At 39.5% G+C, this 23273-nt stretch overlaps 1 protein-coding gene across 1 annotated transcript; it reads right to left on the bottom strand.

The window, feature by feature from the left end:
• Positions 1-8626: 8626 nt before the first annotated feature.
• slc35f6 (solute carrier family 35 member F6) lies at positions 8627-14633 on the bottom strand. Its single transcript, XM_019277422.2, has 6 exons — positions 14418-14633; positions 12310-12382; positions 11799-11970; positions 11287-11502; positions 11038-11148; positions 8627-9821 (listed from the first exon to the last, which is right to left on the bottom strand). The coding sequence occupies exons 1-6, from the start codon at positions 14492-14494 to the stop codon at positions 9331-9333; spliced, it is 1140 nt and encodes a 379-aa protein (XP_019132967.1). The 5' UTR covers positions 14495-14633; the 3' UTR covers positions 8627-9330.
• Between the last annotated feature and the right edge of the window lie 8640 nt (positions 14634-23273).

The following is a 23273-nucleotide window of genomic DNA, read 5'->3' as shown; positions in this document are numbered from 1 at the left end:
GAAACACGCAAACATGCCGGTTACATAGCAGAGACTGGGGCTTCTATTAGCTCCCGGACTCATCCTGTTTTTGATGGGCCGTGATTCGTGTTAAATGAGCGGATATTCCTGCTAGATTTGCCCCCGAAATAGAACCTGTTTTAGTATTTTAGGATACAGCAGAAATCCTTATTTCTTCCGGGGCAGAGGAGGGGGGGGGGCTTTATAATGACTGTTAGAACTTCCCTTTTTCAATATTTGTGCACTTTATCTCGACCTGCAAGTTGCACGGTGACGCAAATCCGTCCCCATGCTCTAAAACAGAGGAAACCTAATTCCCCCCCTCACTCTCCCTCCCTCCCTACCCACCACCACCCTCACCCTTAAGCGAAAACACAATTAACTTCAGAGGCGATGCTTCATCCGCAAGGCCCCCTCAAGATCCACACGCTGGGTCTTGGCCAATAAAGATTTTTTATATAACCAAGGATTTAAATTGTACAAAATAAAATACAATACAATAAAATATTTTTTCTTTCTTTCCTGCAGCAGCATGAATTTATTTGGCTGATTTGATGTAAAGCAACATATTTTAATATTTGCTTTTTTTTTTTTTTTTTTTTTGCTGTCAATAAAATTTAACTCTCTCTCTCTCTGGCTTTCTCCATCCAAACCTCCTCCTGTCGTGGCTTCACCTCCTCCTCCTCCTCCTCCAAAGCTCTCGCATGTTTCTCTTGCATGTGTTCAAACAATGGCTTCTGAAGCCCGCATTCATTTAAAGTCTTGATTCATGCAGCCGGAAGGGCCGATGACCCTGACTGCCTCCTATCATGCTGTTTTCGAGTGACACTTTTCCGGGTTAAAATTAGAAATGAGCTTTTTTTTTTTTTTTTTTTTTTTTTTTTCTTTCTGTAACGTTTGCCCTCCATCAATGCAGTCAAAACAATCCAGGGAAGAGGATGTAGCAGACGCAGCACGCCTCGAGTTATTTCAGGTGCTGATGAGCTTTTCAGTGGGAAGCATAAAAAAAAAAAAAGAAGTAGCAGGCCTCAGATCAGCCTTTACACACAGGCCTTGATGCTTCATGGAGCTGTGACAGACAGACAGAGGAGGGGGCAGTGATATATAAATCCATAATTCAGAAGATGTGCAGTTTGCAATCATTCAATAAATCCTGATCGCTGCTTTAAATTGTGCTTTACTGTAAGAAAGGCACACAACACATTTATTAAAAATTTAAAGGCACCGAAGAAGCACAGATATAATTTCCCTAAAAATTCCTGGTGCAAAAACATCTGATCATTTATGAGTGTGCATGATTTAAAAGTCCACAGAGAGATCAAAGAAGCTGCAGCAGACTCTTTAATTTGAACGATAAAGCATAAAGTTTGAGATTTCATGTTATAACGTGGAGCAAATCTTTTATTGTTTCCTGCTGCAAAGGGTGCAGTTTCTCTATTTGTGTTCCTGTTAATAATCTACATTAAAATGAACATGATCACTGAGTGATTAGAGTTTGATATCCAGTATTCACACACACAGAAAGAGAAGGAGCTGAAAGTCACAGCTCGGACACACGGTCTCTTTTTCAGGATGCAGAATGTGACTGTGCTCGTGAAAACATCTGGATTTGCATGTAACAGAAGCCATGCAATTACATAATTTCATGCAGTTATTGCTGTTAAATTTATTATTATTATTTTTTGCTCTTGACTGGACAGAGCATCAAAACAAAACAACACAAACTGCAGCTTTGTACACCACATAAGAATTCAATTCTAACTTCACATCAGTGCAAACTGTAGAGTTCCAGGTCTGAAACTTTAATATTAAAAAAAAAACAAAAGCTCACATTTGATCCACAAATCACCTGTAAAAAAACTGAAATATTACTTTTTCAGCCAGAGCCCTGCTGGATACTATTATTCACCTTTATTTCCCTATTCCAAGCCGGTCCTCTGTGGAGCTGTATAAATGATGGCAGGTGGGATTACCACCAGTGCCAGTGACTCCTGTCTCTGGTTAAAGGGCTGTAAGTACTCCAGACCTGAATCTGTCTTCAACAACAGAGAGTTCACACTTAAAAACAAAAAAGTCTGCTTCTCTTTGTCTGAAGTAGTTTGGAAACCAAATATTGATCTTGACGCAATAAAATGTTTTTATGACTTCATAGATAAGCACATGCATTCACCATTCATCAATAGTGGAAAGTGTTTTTTTTTTTAGATTTTAGATAAATAGCATGATACGTGTGTGAATTACATCACCTAAGATGAAATCATTTCCACATCCCACCCCTTAAATTTTGAGTGTTGTTGAATTTAAATCAGTTTTAGGCCCCGAAACGCAGAAAATCATCCAACATTTTTGCAGGAACACAAACCTGTGAGCAGAATTTTGTTTTTGTTTCTTCTTTATTATCACATTTAATCATCTCACACCCCCTCCAGGTTTAGGTGTCCAACCTAGCGGAGGGGCCTCACGCCTATGTTGGGAACCATCGCAGAGAGGAGGCAAAAATATCTCGGCAAGCTGTAACAATAAAATGTTGCTCATACGTTGATGATTAATAATTTGATAATGTCCCATGTAGTAATCTATCGGTCAAAGTTTTTCTATCTAGTACATTGTGCTGATAATATTTCTTTATGTTTGAATGCAGACTTCTACTTGTAATTACATACTGTGCTTAAAAATCTAGAGTTTATTAAAGACCATAATCATATTTGTGTACTTTTTTGTCATGAAAGCAACGTGATTATCATTTTCCATGCATAACTTAACAGCTCACTCCTCATTGAAACATGATGAAACACTAATAAACTGATCAGCTGATCGCCTCAGAGGAGGCACAGCTCAAACAAACAGCATGAAAATGAAAAATCAAATCATTTACGAGTCGTGCACACTGTGGTTTAAAACCAAGCCGTGCAATGTTGACTACCTGATGTTTAAAGCGTCCGACCGAGCCTATTGTTGTCGCCTGATTGCTCACTGTGTGTTTTTCAGGAAGCCCTATCAGCCTGGAGGAAAACTGAACGAGCACCTCGGACTGTAGCTCTGCAGGATCAGAGGCTGCAGGACAGAATTAAATGATTTCCATTATTACACTGAGAATTATTGCTCCCCCTCTGTAAGACTCCAGCTCCGAGCCAAGATTACTATTTCTGGCAATGTTTGCCTCAGGAAGGAACTTTCGCAGATTTAATGGGACGTGGGCCATTGTACACAGCCTTCTGTATGGCACTCTGCCATCATTTCCACAGAGGACAGAGGGAGGGGGGAGAAAAGAACTGAGGGATGTTGTCTAAAGTCAATTCAAAACAAGACTGTCTCATTTATGTGATCCTGAATACAGTCAATATATATTTCAAACACCAAACTCTCTCTCTCTCTCTGAGGTGGAGATGAACTGAGTTTTAATTTGCATGTAGGAGGTTAAACGTCAAAAGTCTGACAGGCTCCTGTGATTTATCTTCTTCTACTTTGTGTATCTTTTATGAAACGCGACTGGTTTTATGTTCAGCAGGAAAAACTGAAATTAGAAATTACAAACATCTTTGTCCACGTTAAGCGTTATTCTGGACAGTGGTGGAAGAAGAGTAGCAACAACACAATGAAAAAATACTTTATTACAAGTGAAGGTCCTGTAAGTACTTTAAATGACAGCATATCAGAAGTATAAGTACTCATTATGCAGGAAATGGCCCCCGCGAGCTGTTTATTATTGTATTTCTTAGCATTTTTAATCAACATTGCTGTCACATTACTATGCAAACTGTTGTTGTGGAGCTAATTTGAACTCTAATGATGTATAATATTTTATTTTATGTGACGATATAAGATGAGACAGCAGCACAAGACAAACAAAGAAGTCAGAAGGGATTAAAAAAGCTATTTTAATGAATTTAAATGAAAAATAAAATGAGGAATTAAACAAATTAGAGAGGAATATCTATTTACGGTATACAATATATAAATTACAGTACCTTGGTCTATATAAAGGAACTTATTTGTGTAATAGAATACAAAGAAACTAATGAGTAAAAGTACATTTCTGTATAATAATAGTACTGAAAAATCTCTTTTGATCTCTTGCTTGAAGCCCCATACATATGAAATCTGATCTTTTTTTCCATATCATCAGTGCAGTCAAACAGAATTCTGATTATTCTCACAGACACCACATAAAACATTAATGAGCATGTGAAGACACTAAATGTACAAGCAGCTCCCCCCAGTGACAAAATGCTCTCGCTTCTTCTTCTCTGCTCAGTTTTACAAATGTAGTTCTCGCTTTGAGCGCAACAAACTACAAAAAAATAAAAAAAATAAAATCTTCAAATAAACAGAATATAATTAAATTATTAGATAATTTGAAAAATGATGTTATGAAGTATGAGAAAACAAACAAAGGCTTTGTGATGATAATGTCAAAATATTCTCAGAAAAACTTACTTAAAATAACAAAAGTGCATATATATATATATAATATAATAATATATATATATATAAATATGTTATATTTCACTTTTGCAGCTGGTTTGAAGTGGAGCTGCTCTGAACTGCTTTATATACTGAACATTTACTGTGGGTATTTTAGTCCAGTGGTTTCCATCCTAGAGGTTAGGTCACAAAATAAATCTGGGGTATTGTGACATAATTAATGAGAGAAGACAAAATGTTTATTCTTTTTTCTGGATCTTTATCTAATCTTTGCTATTTTTGTGTGAAATATTGGATTTTTTTCCACCTCTTTAGGCCTCAAACAGTTTAAATTTAAATGAAACCATCTGGGAAGTTTAAAGATGAAACCACTGGTTAAATCTTTAACATTTAACATTTATTGCATTCTCATGTAAACTTTTTATATATGTAAAGTAACCAAACACTAGCGCAGTCAAGTGAACTGAGTAGTAGAAGAATAAAAACAAAACAAGCACAACATCTTTCTGAAATGTAGTGTAGAGAAATATTCATAAATAAAGTACCTCACAGTTATACTTCAGTCAAAGTAGTTTCACATCCCACCGTTGCGTTTATATTTTATAGTCCACGTCGTAGACAGAAAAGTAATCATACGAGAAATATGACCCTGAAAACTCTCGCAAGAAAATTTACTATCTAAAAATGTTTTAATATGTGTTAATTTTTAATGAAATAAAAGTCACACTGACACAGATGATGGGTCACAAACTCTCCTGGGTGTGGCTCCTTCTCTTTACACACTAATAATCTGTTGATAATTAAAACAACAGAACTTTTCTTCAAAATAAAGTCAAAATATTTCAGACAGACGCACGTAAAATGATTCATATCATAAGAGTGAACGGCTCCCATCTCAACCTCGTGTTTCCTTTTGTGGTAGCAGTTTTTTTTTCTTGTACTCTTTGCTCTGCTCAGTCAAAGTTTAAAACATTAAGTGGTCATTAGCTGGACATTGGAGTGGTAGACTAATCACACTCACCCCGGGCTGCCCTCTGCTGTAAACAACCTAAAGGAGCTGCTTTAATGGAAGCTTTTAAATATGATGGTGACTCAGTGCCTTTGAGCAAAACCATCTGTTTACATTGAAACAGATTAAAGTCGCCTCTTGCGACGGCAGGTTCGGGGCTCCTCCACAGCTCCAGTGTGCAAATGTACACACGGTTAAATCACATACTGTAAGCTAAATAACTGCAGGAAGGGGAGACTAATGGAAACACAAAAGGTCATAATAACAAACCATTAGGCCTGCTGCTGCTTCTCCAGCGGGGTGGCGAGCTGCCATCAGGAGCATAAACCATAAAAATAAAAAAAACACAACAACAAAAAAGTAATTTATGTTTGAAATATCTTCTTTTTAATTAAGTGGAAAAAGTGACTAATTGGTGATTTCGCCTTGACAAAAGAGCAGCTTTTAAAATCGTACTAAGGCCGAACACCCGCTTCAAATAAAAAATGTGTGAATGAATCTACAAATAATGAGAGTTTGTTTGCTTACACAGTTTAAATAATGACTTGAAATGTTTCTGGTGTTGCGCATTAGGGTCAGTCAGGCTGATGCAGAGCAGAGCATCCCAGGCCTGCGTCTTTAATAGTTCAAATCTCGGTCAAATCAATCCGGCTGCTGTTTAACTGCAGCGGTGGAAAAATACGATTCATCAGCCAAGAAACTCCAAACAGGAGCAAGTCTGAAGGTGCAAAGCAGAGTGTAGAGACGTACTGTACAGATAATAATCATATCTATCTATCTATCTATCTATCTATCTATCTATCTATCTATCTATCTATCTATCTATCTATCTATCTATCTATCTATCTATCTGTCTATCTCACAGGCTTATTTTTTGCTCTTTGCTGAGGTCAGCTCACTTTGTCTCAGGGGGCAGAGGACAGATCGCATCGGGACAAATTTGTCCAGAAAACAGCTACTGGAAGTTTTTCCACACTGTCCCAGGAGTGTCTTCTGCTTCTGCTCTGCATGGGCTTATTTTATTTTATCTTATTTTATTTCTCTCTCTTTTCTTTTCTTTTTTAAATGTCCGAGGCTGTAGATGTCGATCCAACTGTCCAGCTGTGCTATAAACACATTTCCCTTAAACAAAGTTCACATCTGTAAAACTGGTTTGTCTTTAAATTCAAACTAAAAAAAGACAGTCTATATAGTATTTCTTTTTGGTTTCTAAGACCTTGTCCTATTATAATATAATATAGATATAATATAATAGAATATAATTATAGGCTACCAGGAAGAAATTGTCTTATAGTTTTCCTTCAGGTCGTATAAACTATAACACATTTGTTATCCATTATATGTATTATTATATTTTTGATATATATATATTTAGTTATTCATTCAGTTATTTTATGATAATATGACAATAAAAAACCATAATGTGTTGTCTTTTTTAATTATCACGTAGCACACATACATACAGACAAACAGGAACTGGGTTTTTCTAGCAGAATGCTGCCATCTAGCGGACACGTTGTGTTCTGCTGTGACAGACTCCAAGCTGGTCTGCAGCGTGTGTGTGCATGTGTGCCTGTTTGTAGTTGTGTGTGTGTGTGTGTGTGTGTGTGCGTGCACGTGTGCCTGTTTGTAGTTGTGTGTGTGTGTGTGTGTTGGTCTCACGTGTATACGGGGACTTTAATCTGAATGCGTATCGACTTTATGAGGACACACTGTAATTGTAAGGACGGTTGACATATCTTCAGAAATCGGGCAGTGTAGAAGCATTTATCGTGATGCAAACGACTCCTTATCTTAAAATGTCGTTATAATTACAGTGGTCCCTCGTTTATCGCGGGGGATACGTTCTAAAAATAACCCACAATAAACAAAATCCGCGAAGTAAGTTTTACAATTATTATACATGTTTTGAGGCCGTAAAACCCCAAACCACACACTTTTATACACTTTTCTCAGACAGGCATTAACATTTTCTCACATTTCTCTCTTATTTAACCTCTCAAAGTTCAAACTTTTGCAGATTTAACAAAAATAAGTACAATACTGTATTGGTAAATGAAACCAAAGATCAAAACCTGTTTTCAAGCCCGAACATTTTTAACAAATTTAATTTTAATGATCAATCTACGAGGTTTGACACGTAAGAAATTATTACCAGTAACTCACGCGCATTTCACAGTTCCTCAGGCGGTGCCGAACACAATGCGCGTTCATACTGTAAAGTACTCTGTAAAAAAAAAAAAAAACATGCAAAATTACACACAAAGAAATATTGTTATAGTGAGGGACAACTGTACACCCGACCTGATTTCTTTGTGTGTCTTTCTGTGTGTGTTTGTGTGCATTCATTTAGGACTGAAACATAGTAGTAACAGGTAAACTACACTATAGTAAAATACAGTAAAATAAAATCAAAGCCCCCACAACACAATTAGTGAATTAAATACATACATATTTATATTTATTTTAATTTTGTTAAAATGTTATTTTTGTTAAATATTTGTATGACTGTAGGTCAACACAAATAAAAACTGATATCTTATCATTTGTTGCTGATTATCTGCACTGACGTTAACTTCTTAATCAATACGTCTGTGTGTGCTCAATTAACAAATCAATGTGTGTGTGCTCAATTAACATGTTTTCCTTCATCCAGCTCCTGTTTCTGGACGGGGTCGTGTGTGCAGCTCTCGGGGGACTCTTTGGTTTAACCTTTGACCTCCAGGAAAGCATGAGCCGGGTCTTTAGGGAGGATGTTGGTTTGACTCAGGAAGTGAAGGCAGGTGTCAGCTGCTGCTGGTGTTGGTGGATTGGTGACACTGGACCCTTTTACCGGCTGATCACTGCACTGAGCCAGTGTTTTTTTTTTTTTAAACTTCAAAGTCAGATTTCACAGCGCACATTTATCTGAATTTTGACCTCATCATAGCCAGTGTGGCTACAAGGAAAATAAGTTATTTCAAGCTGAAGGTTACATATATTTATAGATTTATAGTGTCTGTTATATTAGTATATAACATTGTCACTCATTTCCTTTTTTGCCCCAAATGAGGTCATCTAAATTTAGAAGAAAACTAATGATAATTTTCTATCTTTCATAAATACATTTCTTGAATCTTGAACATCGCGTCCATAGACGTGTAGTTTTCTGCAGGTCAACACAAGCTAGAATAAATAAATAAAAAAACGCCATTAGACCGTTCAGCAACTGTGATTTAATGAGTTCCCTTTTTGTGTTCTTGTGCGTTACACCCAACACCTTAAAACTACTAAACGAGAACAAGAGAAGGAGAAGTGGGATTCAGTGCAAATCACTTGGTGCTGGAGCTCTGACGAATCAGAGAGCAAATATACAGACAGTAAAAAATAAAAACAGCTTAAAATGAGATTCAACTGATTAAGAAAATGCAAGTAAATCTGCAAAAATGATTACAAAGTATAAAACACTTTGTAAAGTAGAACACTTTGGCACAATCACAGCTGCACAGTCGGCAACACTTACAAAATAAAAAGCCTCTTCTTAAAAACCGATTATGATACACAAACTTTGCACTGGAACAGATACTAAAATCATCGTCAGAATAAACGTGACGTCTGCTTAAAACTTCAGGGTGTAATACGTACATTTTCATCTTGTGTGACTTTGTGTAATCTTCATAAACGTGTGCTTTAGTGAATTAGCACTAAGTCAGTTCAAGTAAAAAGAAACTATATATATAAGGGGACAATAAAAAGACTTGTTTTTTTGCGTCAGAATGATACAACGAACCCTGAAAGCTTTTCCTTTAAAAGAGCTTGCACACTCCCACACCGTAAAACACTGAGTGAGGTCAGTTAAAATCTGGGACATAAGCGGTGCAGAGTGTCTGACAGACAGTCCAGTCGTCTGTTAAGTTTTAGCTTTCGTCACCGGTCTGCACCTTGCCGTCACCCAGCAGTCTCTCTCTTTCTTCCGGGCTGTTCTGCTCCTCCTCTGTGTCCAACATCCCGGCGCAGCACGGTATCCGTGCCATCACGGGGCGGTGCAGTCCGTTATAGAGCCCTGTACCCAGCAGCAGAACCAGGAAGCCCAGCACCTGCAGGCCGTGAAACTGCTCCCAACCCAGCGCCAGGCTTACGACCCAGATGACCAGCGTACGCAGGCTGTCCAGCACCATGCGGGTGGTGGCGCTGATCTCTTTCGTGACGCTGATCCCGGCGAAGTTGAAGAAGGCGATGCTGACGGTGTTGCCGAGCAGAGCCAGCAGGATTAGAGGCTTGTGGCCGATCTGACAGAAGGCGTCCAGCGCATCCTCCAGGACGTGGCGAGGGTTGTCGGCGAAGTCGCCAACGGGGATGAAATACATCGGGATGAGGAGTAGCGACAGGACGAAGAACCCAAAGAAACCTGGAAATGGAGAACAAAATGAGTTTGGACCTATAACAGTGCTTTAGCTCAAGCAAAGAACTGTTTACACTGATGTTTTTAAATCATTCTTTTAACTCTGAAGAAATGAAACTATCCACGAACAAATCGAGCAAAGTCTGAAAACAGAAGCATGACTTTGGCGAACAGAAACGTGTTTTTCCGTCTTTCTTCTCTTGCAAACGCTCAGATTTATCTTGTGACTCCTTATTGGGGTCTCGACCTTCTGGGTGGGAACCACTGACCTATGAAGTGGTAAATGGACTTGTATTTATACAGCGTTTTTCTGGTCTGCTGACCACTCAAAGCACTTTTACAACACTTCATTCTCATGCGTCATTCAACCATTCTCTCACTGACGGCCATACAGACTTCAGGAGCAATGTGGGGTTCGGTATCTTGCCCAAGGACGCTTCGACTGGACTGGGGGAGCTAGGAACCAGCGACCTTCACTCCAACATTCACTCTCTGTTGTTGTTCATTTGGCACACATTTATTTAATGTGTTCATCAGCCAAGTGCTAACTTTATCCGTCCGCCGTTTGGTGATGAGCACGTAGTGTTCAGTTGTTGTTTTTTTAAGAACAGTCATTGTTTGGAGCTGGCATTTAAAATAAAATATCCAGAATCTGGGATGTTGATGTTCTGAAGAAGTGAGAAACTGTCCAGTTTCCACTTTCAGTCACATCACAACATCTTTACTGACATTTAAATGCTGATAATGTAACAAACTGTCCCCAGCATACCTTGTTGGGTGTGTTTTCCTTAAATTTTGATTTTGAGTGTTTTAGACTAGTCGACATATATTGATGCTGAAATAAATCGTAATTAAGATACATAAAAGTGTCTAAAACTCACATTTTCTGGGGGAGTATTTTCCGTTTGTGGTCCCTGATTTAGAAAATCCCTGTTTGCACACACTGTTAATCTAATCTCACTGTTGTGAGTATCACATTTACTAACAGGAAATTATGTGAAAGGGCATTTGAAACTCTTCAATACTAGTAGATTCTTCTTCCTCTTGACTCGGATCTGGAAGCGGCTTTCTGTCTGACCTTTGCATTTGTCAATATTTATTTCTTTCAACATTCACTAATGGGTTAAGGGGCTACGAATTTACGCTCAGCGGTCATTACCCATACATATATATATACGTAAATACACTTTAAATGTAACTGCAGATGAACAGCTGCTGTTACCTTCGGTACCGACAGCCTTAAGAGGATGGATGTTGTGCCTGTAAACAAACTTTTCCTCCAGGACCATCTGCACTGAAACAATGATCTGAGCCATGATGATCAGAAGGTCTCCTGCAGGACACAAAGAAGTAGTTGTAAATAAAATAAATAAATACTATACGGCATTTTCAAGTTAGTTTTATGTTGCACTGAGGTCGCAGTATCATAGCATTCATCCAAATAAGGGCTAATAACTTAAATCCACCCCACCTGTGACGATGTCACTGAGTTTGTGCGAGTCGTCTTTGTGTCCGCTGAAGAAGTCGGCGAGGCCGACTATCACCAGGCCCAGGATGGTGACGAAGATGCCGAGCCACTGACTGGGGAGCAGGCGTCGCCCCAGGAACGCCACGGAGAGCAGACCGGTGAAGATGATGACGGCACCGCGCAACATCTGGAAACTGGAGGCGCTGGTCATGTTGAGAGCTGGTGACAAACAAACGAACAAGAAAAAAAAACGTGAGTTCATTTTCTAGATTTATTTGTGCGTTCACAAACGAACGGTAGCGGCTGTGTGACACAGAAAAAAACATATGAATTATCTTGTTTCCTGACGCACGCATCTATTACCTGCACCAGTACGACTTAAGTCATTAGTTTTGACCTTTGAAAGTCTGACACATCCAGACACAAGCTTTCAAAAGTCACGTTTGCCATAAACACCATAAAATCAACACATTTTCCAACTTGTTACAAATGGATGAAGGCTAAAGGTCACTTACCAACATACATGATGGAGGTGGCTGTCATGTCGCACATGGCAGGCGGGAAGAAGAGTAAAGGGTTGAAGCTCTCGCCTGGGTTAATCCGAGGTTCTGGACTACGTCTGTCATGGCAGAGTAAGATGTAGAAGACGGCAAGACAACTCAGCTCACCCAGAAACATCCCGACCGCCTGGAAAGATGAAGTGCGAGACAGGAAACAGATTATTTATTTATTTTATTGCAAACGTTGAACTAAATTATTGTTTACAGAAGAAATCAGCGGCACTTATTGACACCTGTGCTGCTGACAGAGAAAACGTCTTTGACCTATACTTTATCCAAACTCTTTACAAGATTCAAACGTTTCTTACTAAAACCTTTAACAATGATATCTGTGCCACAGTATGAAGAAAGGAATGATGTTCGATGCCCAGCCTTCTGTGCAGCGTGTCACTGAGTGCACATGAAGTGCTTTACGACACGAGGACCTGCGGTTTATTACTTTACTTCTTCACTTTAATTACTTTACCTGCACAAATGGGTGAGAGAAGTTATGTTCAGGGACATCGTGGCAACCCTTCGCTGAGAACAGATCAGCCCATCTGTCAAGACAAGGAGAGGTTATTACAACTTAATTATGGTTCATTTAAACTAAGGAATATACATGTTGAGAAGACGGAGCTACGATTAGTCGATTAAACACCAATTATTTTGATAATCGTGTTTTTTTAATGGACAAACTCGCAGCTTGTGACATTTTAGATTTGACAACTTGCATTTTTCATTATTTTCTGACTTTACCCGATAAAATCAGCTGATTAAACTCTTTGTGTTATCGTGCACCAAACCTCTCCCATATTTCGTATTCTTTTACATTTCCCCTGCGGTGTCTGACCCCCTACAAACTGACAGTACAGACGTGAAGAGGATTTCCTCTCCTCTCACTGAATACAATAAAAGATCCAACACTGCACTCCGTCATGTACTGTACGGTCATATGAGCTGATGAGGCCACTCGTGAAGTACAATTAACGTTTATAGTGACGTTTTATAGTCAGAAGAAGCATGACCGGCATGTGAGCGTCCTGTCTGCGTTAAAAAAACTGCAAGACAAGGGAATGTGGTCCTAAAAAAAAGGTGATGACGCAGCACTTCCTCATGAAACTTGAACTGTCGGCCTGTTGACTGAACCAAACCTGACCTGTTTGATTGTAGTCACTGTGCACTGTGGTGCAAATATGAAATGAAAGAGGGAACTTGCACCAAACTGTCGACCTCCACGCTGTAACCGATCTCAGCTGTAGGTCTTTAAAAACCAGCGAGGCGGCACTTTGCGGTGAAACCATACCTGTTTAGTTTCCTCTCTGAGCAACATGACACAGCTTGTTTGCTCTGACACACACGTGCAGTCCAAAGCTGTGATTCAGACTTTTTTAACGGTTCGCTCAGCTGACAAAACCCACACAAAAAAAAGAAGAGACGTGCGTGTCAGGCGGTCAGAGGGCTGACGCTACAGATTTAATAAGGAAGCTGGAAATAAGCCGAGTTACTGAAACCTCCTCCTGCAGCGGAGGAGCACTTTGTGCTGAAATAAGGAGTCATTAAATCAGATTAAAGTGCAATATTAACTTGATTTGCTTTGATTTTGGACAGTTGATCAGTCAAAAGAAGAGAGTTAAGGTGAAAGTGAAGAGTTTGCAGATGTTCCCTTGTGATCTAGGAGGATGTAATTGATATTTTACACTATTTATAATGTAGTTTATGGTTATTTGCAGCCCTAAAATATGCAATTACCTTTTTTTCCCACGCCAGCTACTGTATTTATTACCTGAGACATGCAAACAAGCTTTAACTGAGTCATTACTCAAGGCAGATTAGCTAAACACAGATATCACGATAACACGGTCACAGAAATCATTGTAACATCATGACCTTAGATTAAATCTACTTAAGGAGCCTTTTACATCCCATCAAGAGTCACTTCCTGGCTGCATTCTTATCAGGTTTCCCAACAACAATGAATCTTGTGTCCTCTCACACACACGTCTGCGAATTTACAGCTCGATGTGGATGTTTACATTAGCCGCTTGATGAGCTAACGCGCTAACCCTTAGCTTGTAACGTGTAGTTAGCGGTGTTTCGGTCTAACGGGCGACCGTGTTAACTGGTGACTTTAAAAAAAAAAAAAGCCGTTGGAACAAGAGGAGAATACGTAGCTGTTTAAATAGAACTAGAAATGACCGGGGGTTCGATTCCCAGCTAACCCAGTCTGTATGTCAAAGTGTCCTTGAACCTGAAATTACTCTAATAAGTCGCTTTCGTCGGCTAAATGACTAATAATGTAAAAAAAATAACTAAACAAAGAGGACAACTCGTAACCACGACAACCGCAGATTTCGAACGTTTTCGGCTAGAGGTCACCGGTTAGCACGGTCACTCGTTAAACCGCAACACCGGCAAGGATCGATACATACGTTGTTTACCTGCTAATACCTTTAAAATGCGTATTATTGCGAATAGCCAATGAGAACTACAGTTAACGGTTGTTCACATTTGTTTGTTAAAACGATGCTACAGTAAAAAATAATAATAAATATTATAAACACATGACAACAGCACATGATTCAATTCACTCACTTCGCCGATAAAGTGTTCAGAGATCCAGTTGTCAGCATAAGTCCCGCAAGGAACAGCTGGTACTTCGTCCAGGCCATGCTGGACTGCTGTGGATCAGGACAAACACGACCTGGTTCGGGCGACCCACCAGGTTTTTGTTGAGAAAGAGAGAGAGAGAGAGAGAGAGAGAGAGAGACCCGGAGTGTGTTATTTACACACTCTGCTCTGCCTGTAAACGCCACATGACAGCGCACAGTCAGCTGACATACTACACGCTGCGTTCAGGGGCGGTGGGGAATCACAGAATCCAGCCGAGACAAAGAAAGGGGGGTGAGTGAAACCAGATAAAAAACACAAAAGATTTATTTACATTTATTTAAGACATAAAGGAACCAGCATATGCATGCATATCAGCAAATGCGGGCCCATTTCCACTGGCTTTGTTAAAGGACATGAAAGGTAACTTGATATGACAGGACAAAGTTCTCCAAAAAAACCTGATGCTTTTATTTACAACATTTGTTTTAATGCATAATATTTTATGACCCATTTGCCCTTGTGTGGAGACACACAGTATTTTCCGTCTAAATCGTACAGAGATTTTAAAAAAATTGTCAATGTTTAATAAAATTTGAATAGAAGAAGATTAACTTTATTGATCCCCCAATGGGGGAAATCTTTTTAAAGTTTGCAACCACACACACATTTGCTTACAGAGATGGACAGCCTTGCAGTGGCACCCTGGTGGCAGTTAGGCGGTGGAAAACTTGTGTGAGACTGAAATAAAAACTTGAGAATCAAGCCGTCTCTGAATAGTTTTATTTATTTATTTATTTATTTATTTAAAAAAAGAAGGTCAGCAGATTGGAAAGACAAAAGGTCAGACATGAGCAGAGTATAACTACGACAAGGTTTGGACGTTATCACAGTGCGAGGTCACTCTGTTCCATTAAAGAACAGGGAGCTAACCACAAGACTGAATAACAGAAAAAATGACTTTGAAGAGAGAAAATCAGCTGACATAACAAGCTCATATAATAAATATGTTTTGGAATACATACAGCTATAATTTTCTTTTTATCAAGGGTACCTCAACAGTGCCCAGGAGGTGAACTGGCACCTCTTCAGCTACCAGTCCACACTCCAGTTCCCAAGCCAAGTCCCTAAAGACTGAGCTACCAGTGAAAGAAATAACTTATAGTGTCACAAAACTAGAAGAGTAATTGCTGGTTTAATTAAAACAAAGGTCATTATCGATCTAAGATTAAGAGTCCCTTCAATAAATAGTTCTGGTGCTTTCGAGCATATCACACGACCTTCATCTGTCCATGACGTTTGAAATTTGAGGATCTACAACAATATTACTAGTTTTCATATATATATATATATATATATATTTGGATCAGGACTAAGAATCTTCAGGATCCTTATCTGGGCTGAATTCACACTAAATCCACCTAAAACAGCAGTAACAGTGAGATTTTACTTCTGCAGTCTCATCATACATGTAGGGCTTCTGTCGATGTTACAATAGAAATACTACAGTACGTTACATTGGGTCTTTAAAGGCAGCATGACATGCATCATGGGCAAACAGCAGGGGGAGTCAAAGACCAGACAGACCGGCTTGGATTTGAAAGTGGGACCACAGTAAATTTTCCCCTCTGTGGCCTCACATTGCTTAAAATTAGAACATGCACTCCACTTTCCACGAGGATGCTGTCCCTCAGTGCTTATGAGGTCAATGTAAGGCTTTTTCAAAAAACCTACAAAATGAAAAGTGACAGAAAAATCAGGTTTAAAGCGAAGTCATGGATGTTTAAGACGTCCTGACAAAATGACATTAAAATGAACTCGTGTCTTTAACCCTCTGCTGCACTGCACACAGCAACGCAGAGGGAATTAAGATATCACACACAGATTCGTCTTCAGCTCTCCTCCTTGTTTCACTCGTCTGGTGCTTCAGGGTGCTGAGCAGGATTCTTGGTGACTTCCCAAAACTGTTGATGAGATCAAGGAGTCATCTGCTCAGTGACTCTTTGTGAAGTGTCTCATCTCTCTTCTCACTGCAGGCAGCAGTAAAAAAAAAAAAAAACCTCTTGGCTACCACCACTTAACATTTAGCCATCATAACTCTGTTCAAGTGCTGTCATGAATGCAAATAAAAAACCGCAGCGCAATACTTCGTGCATGTCAATAGAACTGGGTCATACTTGTAGGAAGACTGTTGGAGATACTTAGACTGGCTAAAGTGACGGATACTTTTACTCCAGCAGGACAGTCCAAAATACTGAACCTTTAAATAAAAGTACACAAATATTAGCACCAATATACACTTAAAGTACAAAAAGTAGAAGTACTCCTTATGCAGAATAGGCCACTTGAGAATAATATACTACAGAATTATTGATACATTGTACTACATCAGTGTTGTAGCTGGTAAAGGTAGTAGTAGAACAGTATTTCTTACAGCAGTATATATATATACATATAGCAAGGGATAAATCTTATCTTTATCCATAATAATACATCATTATATTGTATTTTAGATATTTAATCTGAATTTGCAAAGTAATCAAATACATGTAGTGAGGTAAAAAAAAAAGTACAATAGTTCCCTCTGAAGTATGAAGTAGCAGAAAGTGGATATACTCAAGTAAAGCACAGGTATGCACTTTAGTACGGTACTTGAGTAAATATACTTAGTTACTTTCCCCCAGTGGTTTTGATTCACATAGATTCAGTTACCTATGTAACATGCATCAGTCGCCTTTAATAATAAAAAAAATAATCAGTACTGATATTATATCAAAACTATATTATATACAAATATCTATATTTTGTGCTATGCTGTCATGGTTTCATGTTTCTTGTTTCCTGTTTTATTTTGTAATTCTCTCCCCTCCTCGTGTCTGCAGCTTCACTTCCTGCCTTTGTTGCGTCTCCCATCACTTTTGATCGTCTGCTCCACCCTGATTAGTTTCACCTCTGATCTTGTTACCCCGCCTTCACTCTTGTATTTGGTCTGTCGCTGTGTCTCAGCTCACGTACTTCCCATACTTACACTTGCTACTTTGAGTACATAAATGTGTTCACACACGTCAGTTATGGCAAGATGAAGTGTACTGTAAATACCTGGATGGTGCACTCATAACGGACACGTGCAGCCAGGGAAGCTGCTGTAGCTGAAGCAGTTGCTGTAAATACCGCGATATAGAAATATAAGTTGTGCATGTTTTATATTTATATTTTGGCAGTTAGACATTGGTGCTAATTCTCACGCCTGGTTTCAGTTCAGGGACGATGAATAAGCCGTAAAATGTTCGGTCATACTCAAATTGAGACAACACCACCCTGCTGAAAGTAGCACACTATGCCAGGAAGTAGATGTACACAGTGTACTACAGAGAAATATACTAAAGGAAGTATTCAAAGTGCGACACAGCTCGGGTGTTCCTTGGTTTCACGTCAGTTCGTCGTCACACTGTGCCAAGCGTTCATCCCTGGGCCTTTTCATTTGGACTCTCTGACCCTCGCCTGCCTCACCACTCTCTAAGTCTTGTGTTTTTATTATTATTAACTATTTTTTTGGACTGCACAATCTGCTGCTGTAATGTTTCTGTTTGTGCCTTTCCTCTTGAGTTGCATTGCTTGCACAAACGTGACAGCTAGCCGCCATAGCAGACAAAACAAAAGTAAGGAACCGCTCCCGTGCAAGAATAATTATTGTTGCACTGCAAGATATATTTGCTAAATATAATCTACAGCTGTGAACCTGGACCTCTTTCCCTTCAAGAGTCACAACATCTGCAGCAGCCATGAAAAAAACATGAGTGCCCAGGTGCATTATCATTTCACGCTGAATGGCCCGGAAACATTTGATTGACAGCCAACCTCCAGTGGTGTGAGGTTGGACCTTCGGGAGGGGAAAGGTGACGGGGGAGCACTTTCTGTACACGCAGCTCATCTGAGATGTCGCATGGTCAGCTGAGCAGACTGGTCACAGCTTGTTAAAAAGCCTCATGTCCACCTACAATGCGCTGCAGCTCGACGGTCCGGACCGAACTGACCACAGAATTATTCATGATCGCCGCTCAGCAATGCTCATATGCGCGTACACAGATATCAGTGGTGACCCCGTGACTGTTACGTAACATGTGCATCTGCATTGTGCAGAGCAGAACGCAGGGCTGCTCAGATCAAAGATCACCTGCTGACAGATGTAATCAGTGATCTGAGTCACTGGGAGGCTTTAAATCTCAGCCATAATGTGATTATCTTTAATTACCTGTGACTGGTGTGAAGCCTGCTATACCTAAATCTTTTTTCTTCATTGTAAAAATGTTAAATTATACGACTTAAAAAGTAAAAAGTAAAAATGTATATCACGTAAGCAGGCTTGGGAAGTTGCATGTAACAAAAAAGTTACTGTAATCCCTCACTGTCAGAGAAAAAAGGTATAATCTGATTAATTACATTTAGGAAAAGGGGGATTATTAGCAGGATTACATTTAAAAAATAATAAATATATAGTATAATGATTGAGACACAGTTTGTTTCTCAAACAAGCCACCTGTAACAGACCTACCTGTCAATCAAAGCATCCATGCTGTTAATCCTGCATAACTTTAAGCCTTAATATAATGTGAACAGGTGAGTTGTATATAAATTCACCCTCAGTACAGTTGTCATGAACGGGGAAATTAGCTACAGAGACCAAAACTGTTTTTTGTACCAGGCTGTAAACATGTTTATTTCTGCTGTGAACATTTGAACATGGGGACTTATGGAGATTGACTCACTTCTGGAGCCAGCCTCAAGTGGACGACAAGAGGAACTGCAGCTTTGACACTTTACTTGACTACAATGCACATGTGCAGTGCATCTGTAGTCCAAGTGAAACCACAGCTAATCTTACAGCTGCTGATTCATTTTACTGGGTGGAAATCTCGCCATTATTTCGTCATTTAAAGTTCCAGAGAAACAGAAAGCAGAGTGATATTAGCTGAGGAGTGATCGATAAGATAGATAGACAGTTCAAATATCCTCTTGTATTGTCTTATAAACTATTTATGAAGCCCTTATAAACTAATTGAGAATCTTCACAGATATAATTAAATAATAACATAGCTCGATAGATATCTAGTCCTGTATTTGGAGTAGTATAGTATCACCTAAGAACATTTCAAACGAGTCTCTAAACGCTCGATTTGAAGGTTGATTGTTGCTCATGCACTCATGATATAGTCTTAACCTGTAACAAGCTGTTAAATACATCGATTGATTGATTTTAGCCTCCAACCGTCACTCTGATTGCACCGTATCTCTAAATGAAGCTGTGGTGGCACAGCGGGGGGGGGGGGGGGGGGGGAAGCAGAGGCCTGATTGGCTCATGAGGACTGAAAGCATTCACAAAGAAAAAGTTAACAAGCCTTTTCAAAATCACATTGTCCGTGGTCTTAAGTGTGCCTGGTCAGGTAAAGGTTAAAGCAGGTGGCAGTTAAAGGCTCTCTGTGGAGTTTTTGACCTTTAGTGGCACTATGCGGCTGTTTCATTGATGTGTTGTGCACACACACACACACACACATGCTTGCACAAGAGATGGTCACTTTAAGCGAATAAACCCTGTTGCTAAGCTACTGTTCATCTTGCCAGACCTGTTTGACGACTTTTCAACCTCTGCAATCAGTTCTGCTTTATATTTACTTTAGGGTCCACGGCAGAACTACTGAAAGTGTTTACGACTGTCACTAAAATAAAAACAGACCTGCTCCATTCGTGGCTGTTCTTTTCTTTATTCGACTCCATACCAACGAAAAACGACAAAACTCTTTTCAAATCTATTTCAGACGGCTAAAATTTCAATAATATGTAGATCAAATTCAGGTTTGTGCACGGGAACATCCTGCAGCACGACCCTTATTGACAAAGGAAGGACTAACTAAGACTGTATAAGAATTATGGATGTCAGGTCAATGTGGTGGCAGGCAACGTTAGATAGAAGTATATGTATACACTGAAAAATACTCACAAAGTTGGAATAAAATATTTTTCCTCTTCTCATGAAATGATTGTGACGATGTGATTTATTCTTGACAGATAAAGTTTATCTTCTCAAAACTTTATTGATCAATCTCTTCCAAACTGATCACAGTGAAAATTAAACCCCAATTATCCTGACATGTGTATGAATAGGAATATATCTGAAAACAAAATTATTCTTACTTCATGGTGAACAGTTACAGCTGTTGTTGCCAGAATTGTACCGTAGTAAATACGGTGAAACTTTTTTCTGCTGTGACAGCAAGAGGATTAGCGTTAGTACTGTTGATTTTTGCATTTGATTCCGTATTTTATCTTATAAATAAGTTTTTTTCCCCCATCAAAAGAAACACTGCTGTGAAATCTCTAATATATTATACTTTATTCTGTATAAATTCTTTTAAAATGTAGAATAATGATATAAATTAAAGCTGCAAGCAGCGATGGTCGGGCCCTCGCACATGTGCGCACGTCGAAATGTGCATAATATTGGTCTTAACAACCACGTGAAGTTTCAGACAGCTCTGAGGAAGTATATGATAGCCCAACACTTTTCTGAAAATCAGCCAAAAAGTCAATGGAGTCTTTTTTTTTTTTCCGGAAAAATCGTCAGAGTTGACTTTGACGCGCCGTCACTGCCACGCCCTCAGATGAAAAGTTGTGATTTTGATAACTTTTCATTGTCGAGGCCTTAAGAACACACACGGCAAGTTTCAAACACATCGGATAAAATCCCTCGTTCGTTCAAATGCGACCCCTGGAAATGACCCAAAAAACACGGAAAGTCCAACTTTGGCAAAAAATTGGACGCCGTACGCTTCACTGTAGCCCGGGTCACCAAGAGACTTTTTTGTGCGTCTGGGCATGTTACATACTCCCTCCAAATTTCATACACGTGGATGAAACCGTGGCGAGGGGCACCGCCAAAAACACACATATAGGTGGCGCTGTTGAGCCATATGCGTATGTCCATGTGCGAGACCCCCAAAATACATAATTTTACACCAGACTTCGGGGGGGTTGGGCAAATTTACGTGAGTTTTCGAGGGGATATGGGCCGTCGAAAATGCGATTTACTTTTAAACGTCGTTCAGCGTTAGAAATCCAATAGGGCCTCGCCCCAGCGTGCCGTGCTCGGGCCATAATAAAGGTTTCCATGAAGCAGACATATTCCACAAGACACCACATTACAGTTTCTGCCAATCATATTAAACTGTATACGCTTCCTGTCCCCAAAGTGGGCGTCGTCTCATTGCCCCCAATCTCTAAATCTCATTTGAAAGTGTTGTGAAGTTGTGTGGATGGATCAGAAGGTTTTAGAAATCTGTGCTGCCAGATCTTGTGAGGGTGTGTTGCTGCTGAGGCCGACAGATCTCGAACAAAGTTTAATTTTCTCCTGATTCCTTGGTCTGAAAATATTCAGAACACATTCACACTCACTCCTAAGAGTGTCATGACTTACTGCTGGTCTAAAGGGGTAGTGGCAGTGGTCAAACCCACGTGACACAGACACAGGAAGCGCCTCTTCTTTTTTTATTAACCGTCCAACATTTACCTTTCCTGTCTTTCTCAATGTTGTAACAGTGTTGGCGTGTCTCCGGCAGCTGCTGGTGCCACCAGAAGTGGCAAAAAAAAAAAAAACAGGCAACATGTCACAATCACTCAAGTCAGTATTTCACAACAGCATCCTTCAAAAACTGCCTGGCATCTGTAGGAACAGCAGCAACACAACAACATCTCACCGGCAGCCTCCACAAACAGCGGCAGGTCCTTTTCCTTTCTCGCTGAAGGAAAGTGTGCAAGCGCACGCACATGGATTTCTACTGTGCAAAGTATGTTCCTGTGCACGTGGGTTTGTGGTTGCTGATAGCTTCAGGGTAGAGCTAAATTTTATGGGTTATAGTGGAAAATGCTGCAGCTCACACAGGAGCTGGGTACAGTTGGGGTGCCGAGATTGGCACATGTTCGCTGCTGGATGTGGAAAGAAAGCGGCTGGTGGTAGAAGAACTGTGTTCTTGTTAAAAAAAAAAAACTTTCCAGGTCATTTGCAGTTATTTCAACCATATTATGTTCAACTTTTACACATTTGTCTGAAAGACAAGCCCCTCTCCAACTGCACCAAAGGAGCTTAAGGTTTGCATTCACGGCTGTATATTAAATTGGCATGATTCTGACGAGGTTATGTAATATAATCATGCGTTGCACCCCGCTGAATGAGATTACCCGGAGTTCAGTGGAGAGCGGGAGAGCTGTATTGATTAAGAGCGAATAAGGTAATTAACTGTTAGGATCAGCAGGATCTGTGGTTATATAATATTATCCAATAAAAGCAATAAAAGAAACAAGGAGATACAATCAAGAACAATGACACTGAAATATGTGGTAACACTGTACTTGGATAGTCTGTCTACAGATATAAAGAATAATATTTCAGTTATTTGTTTAAATGTAACAACTTTGGTTAGGTTTAGGCACAAAAACATCTTGTTTAGTGTATGCATGTTCATGAATATTTCTTGTTATATACTAGATTATATGCACAGTGCACAAGATTGGTGGTTTAATCTCGAATTCTCCGGTCTGCATGTGTGTGAGCGAGATACTGCGATACTACAGAGGCGTGTGAATGAATTAGCGCCTGTCTGATGCACCTTGCATGGTAGTCCATGCCATCAGTGTATGAATGCATGTCAGAACGTGACATGTAGTGTAAAAGACCAGAAAAATGCTGTATAACTACAGTCCATTTCAATTTACCATGTCATCGACCTGTATCTGGGCCTTTTTTTTTGTTGCTTATCTTTATTTCTATTTATGCAAAAACTCCAGACCTCG

This window comes from Larimichthys crocea, chromosome XI (assembly GCF_000972845.2).
Source record: "Larimichthys crocea isolate SSNF chromosome XI, L_crocea_2.0, whole genome shotgun sequence".
Classification (NCBI taxonomy): Eukaryota; Metazoa; Chordata; class Actinopteri; family Sciaenidae; genus Larimichthys; species Larimichthys crocea.
This window is presented reverse-complemented; position numbering and strand designations above follow the sequence as displayed.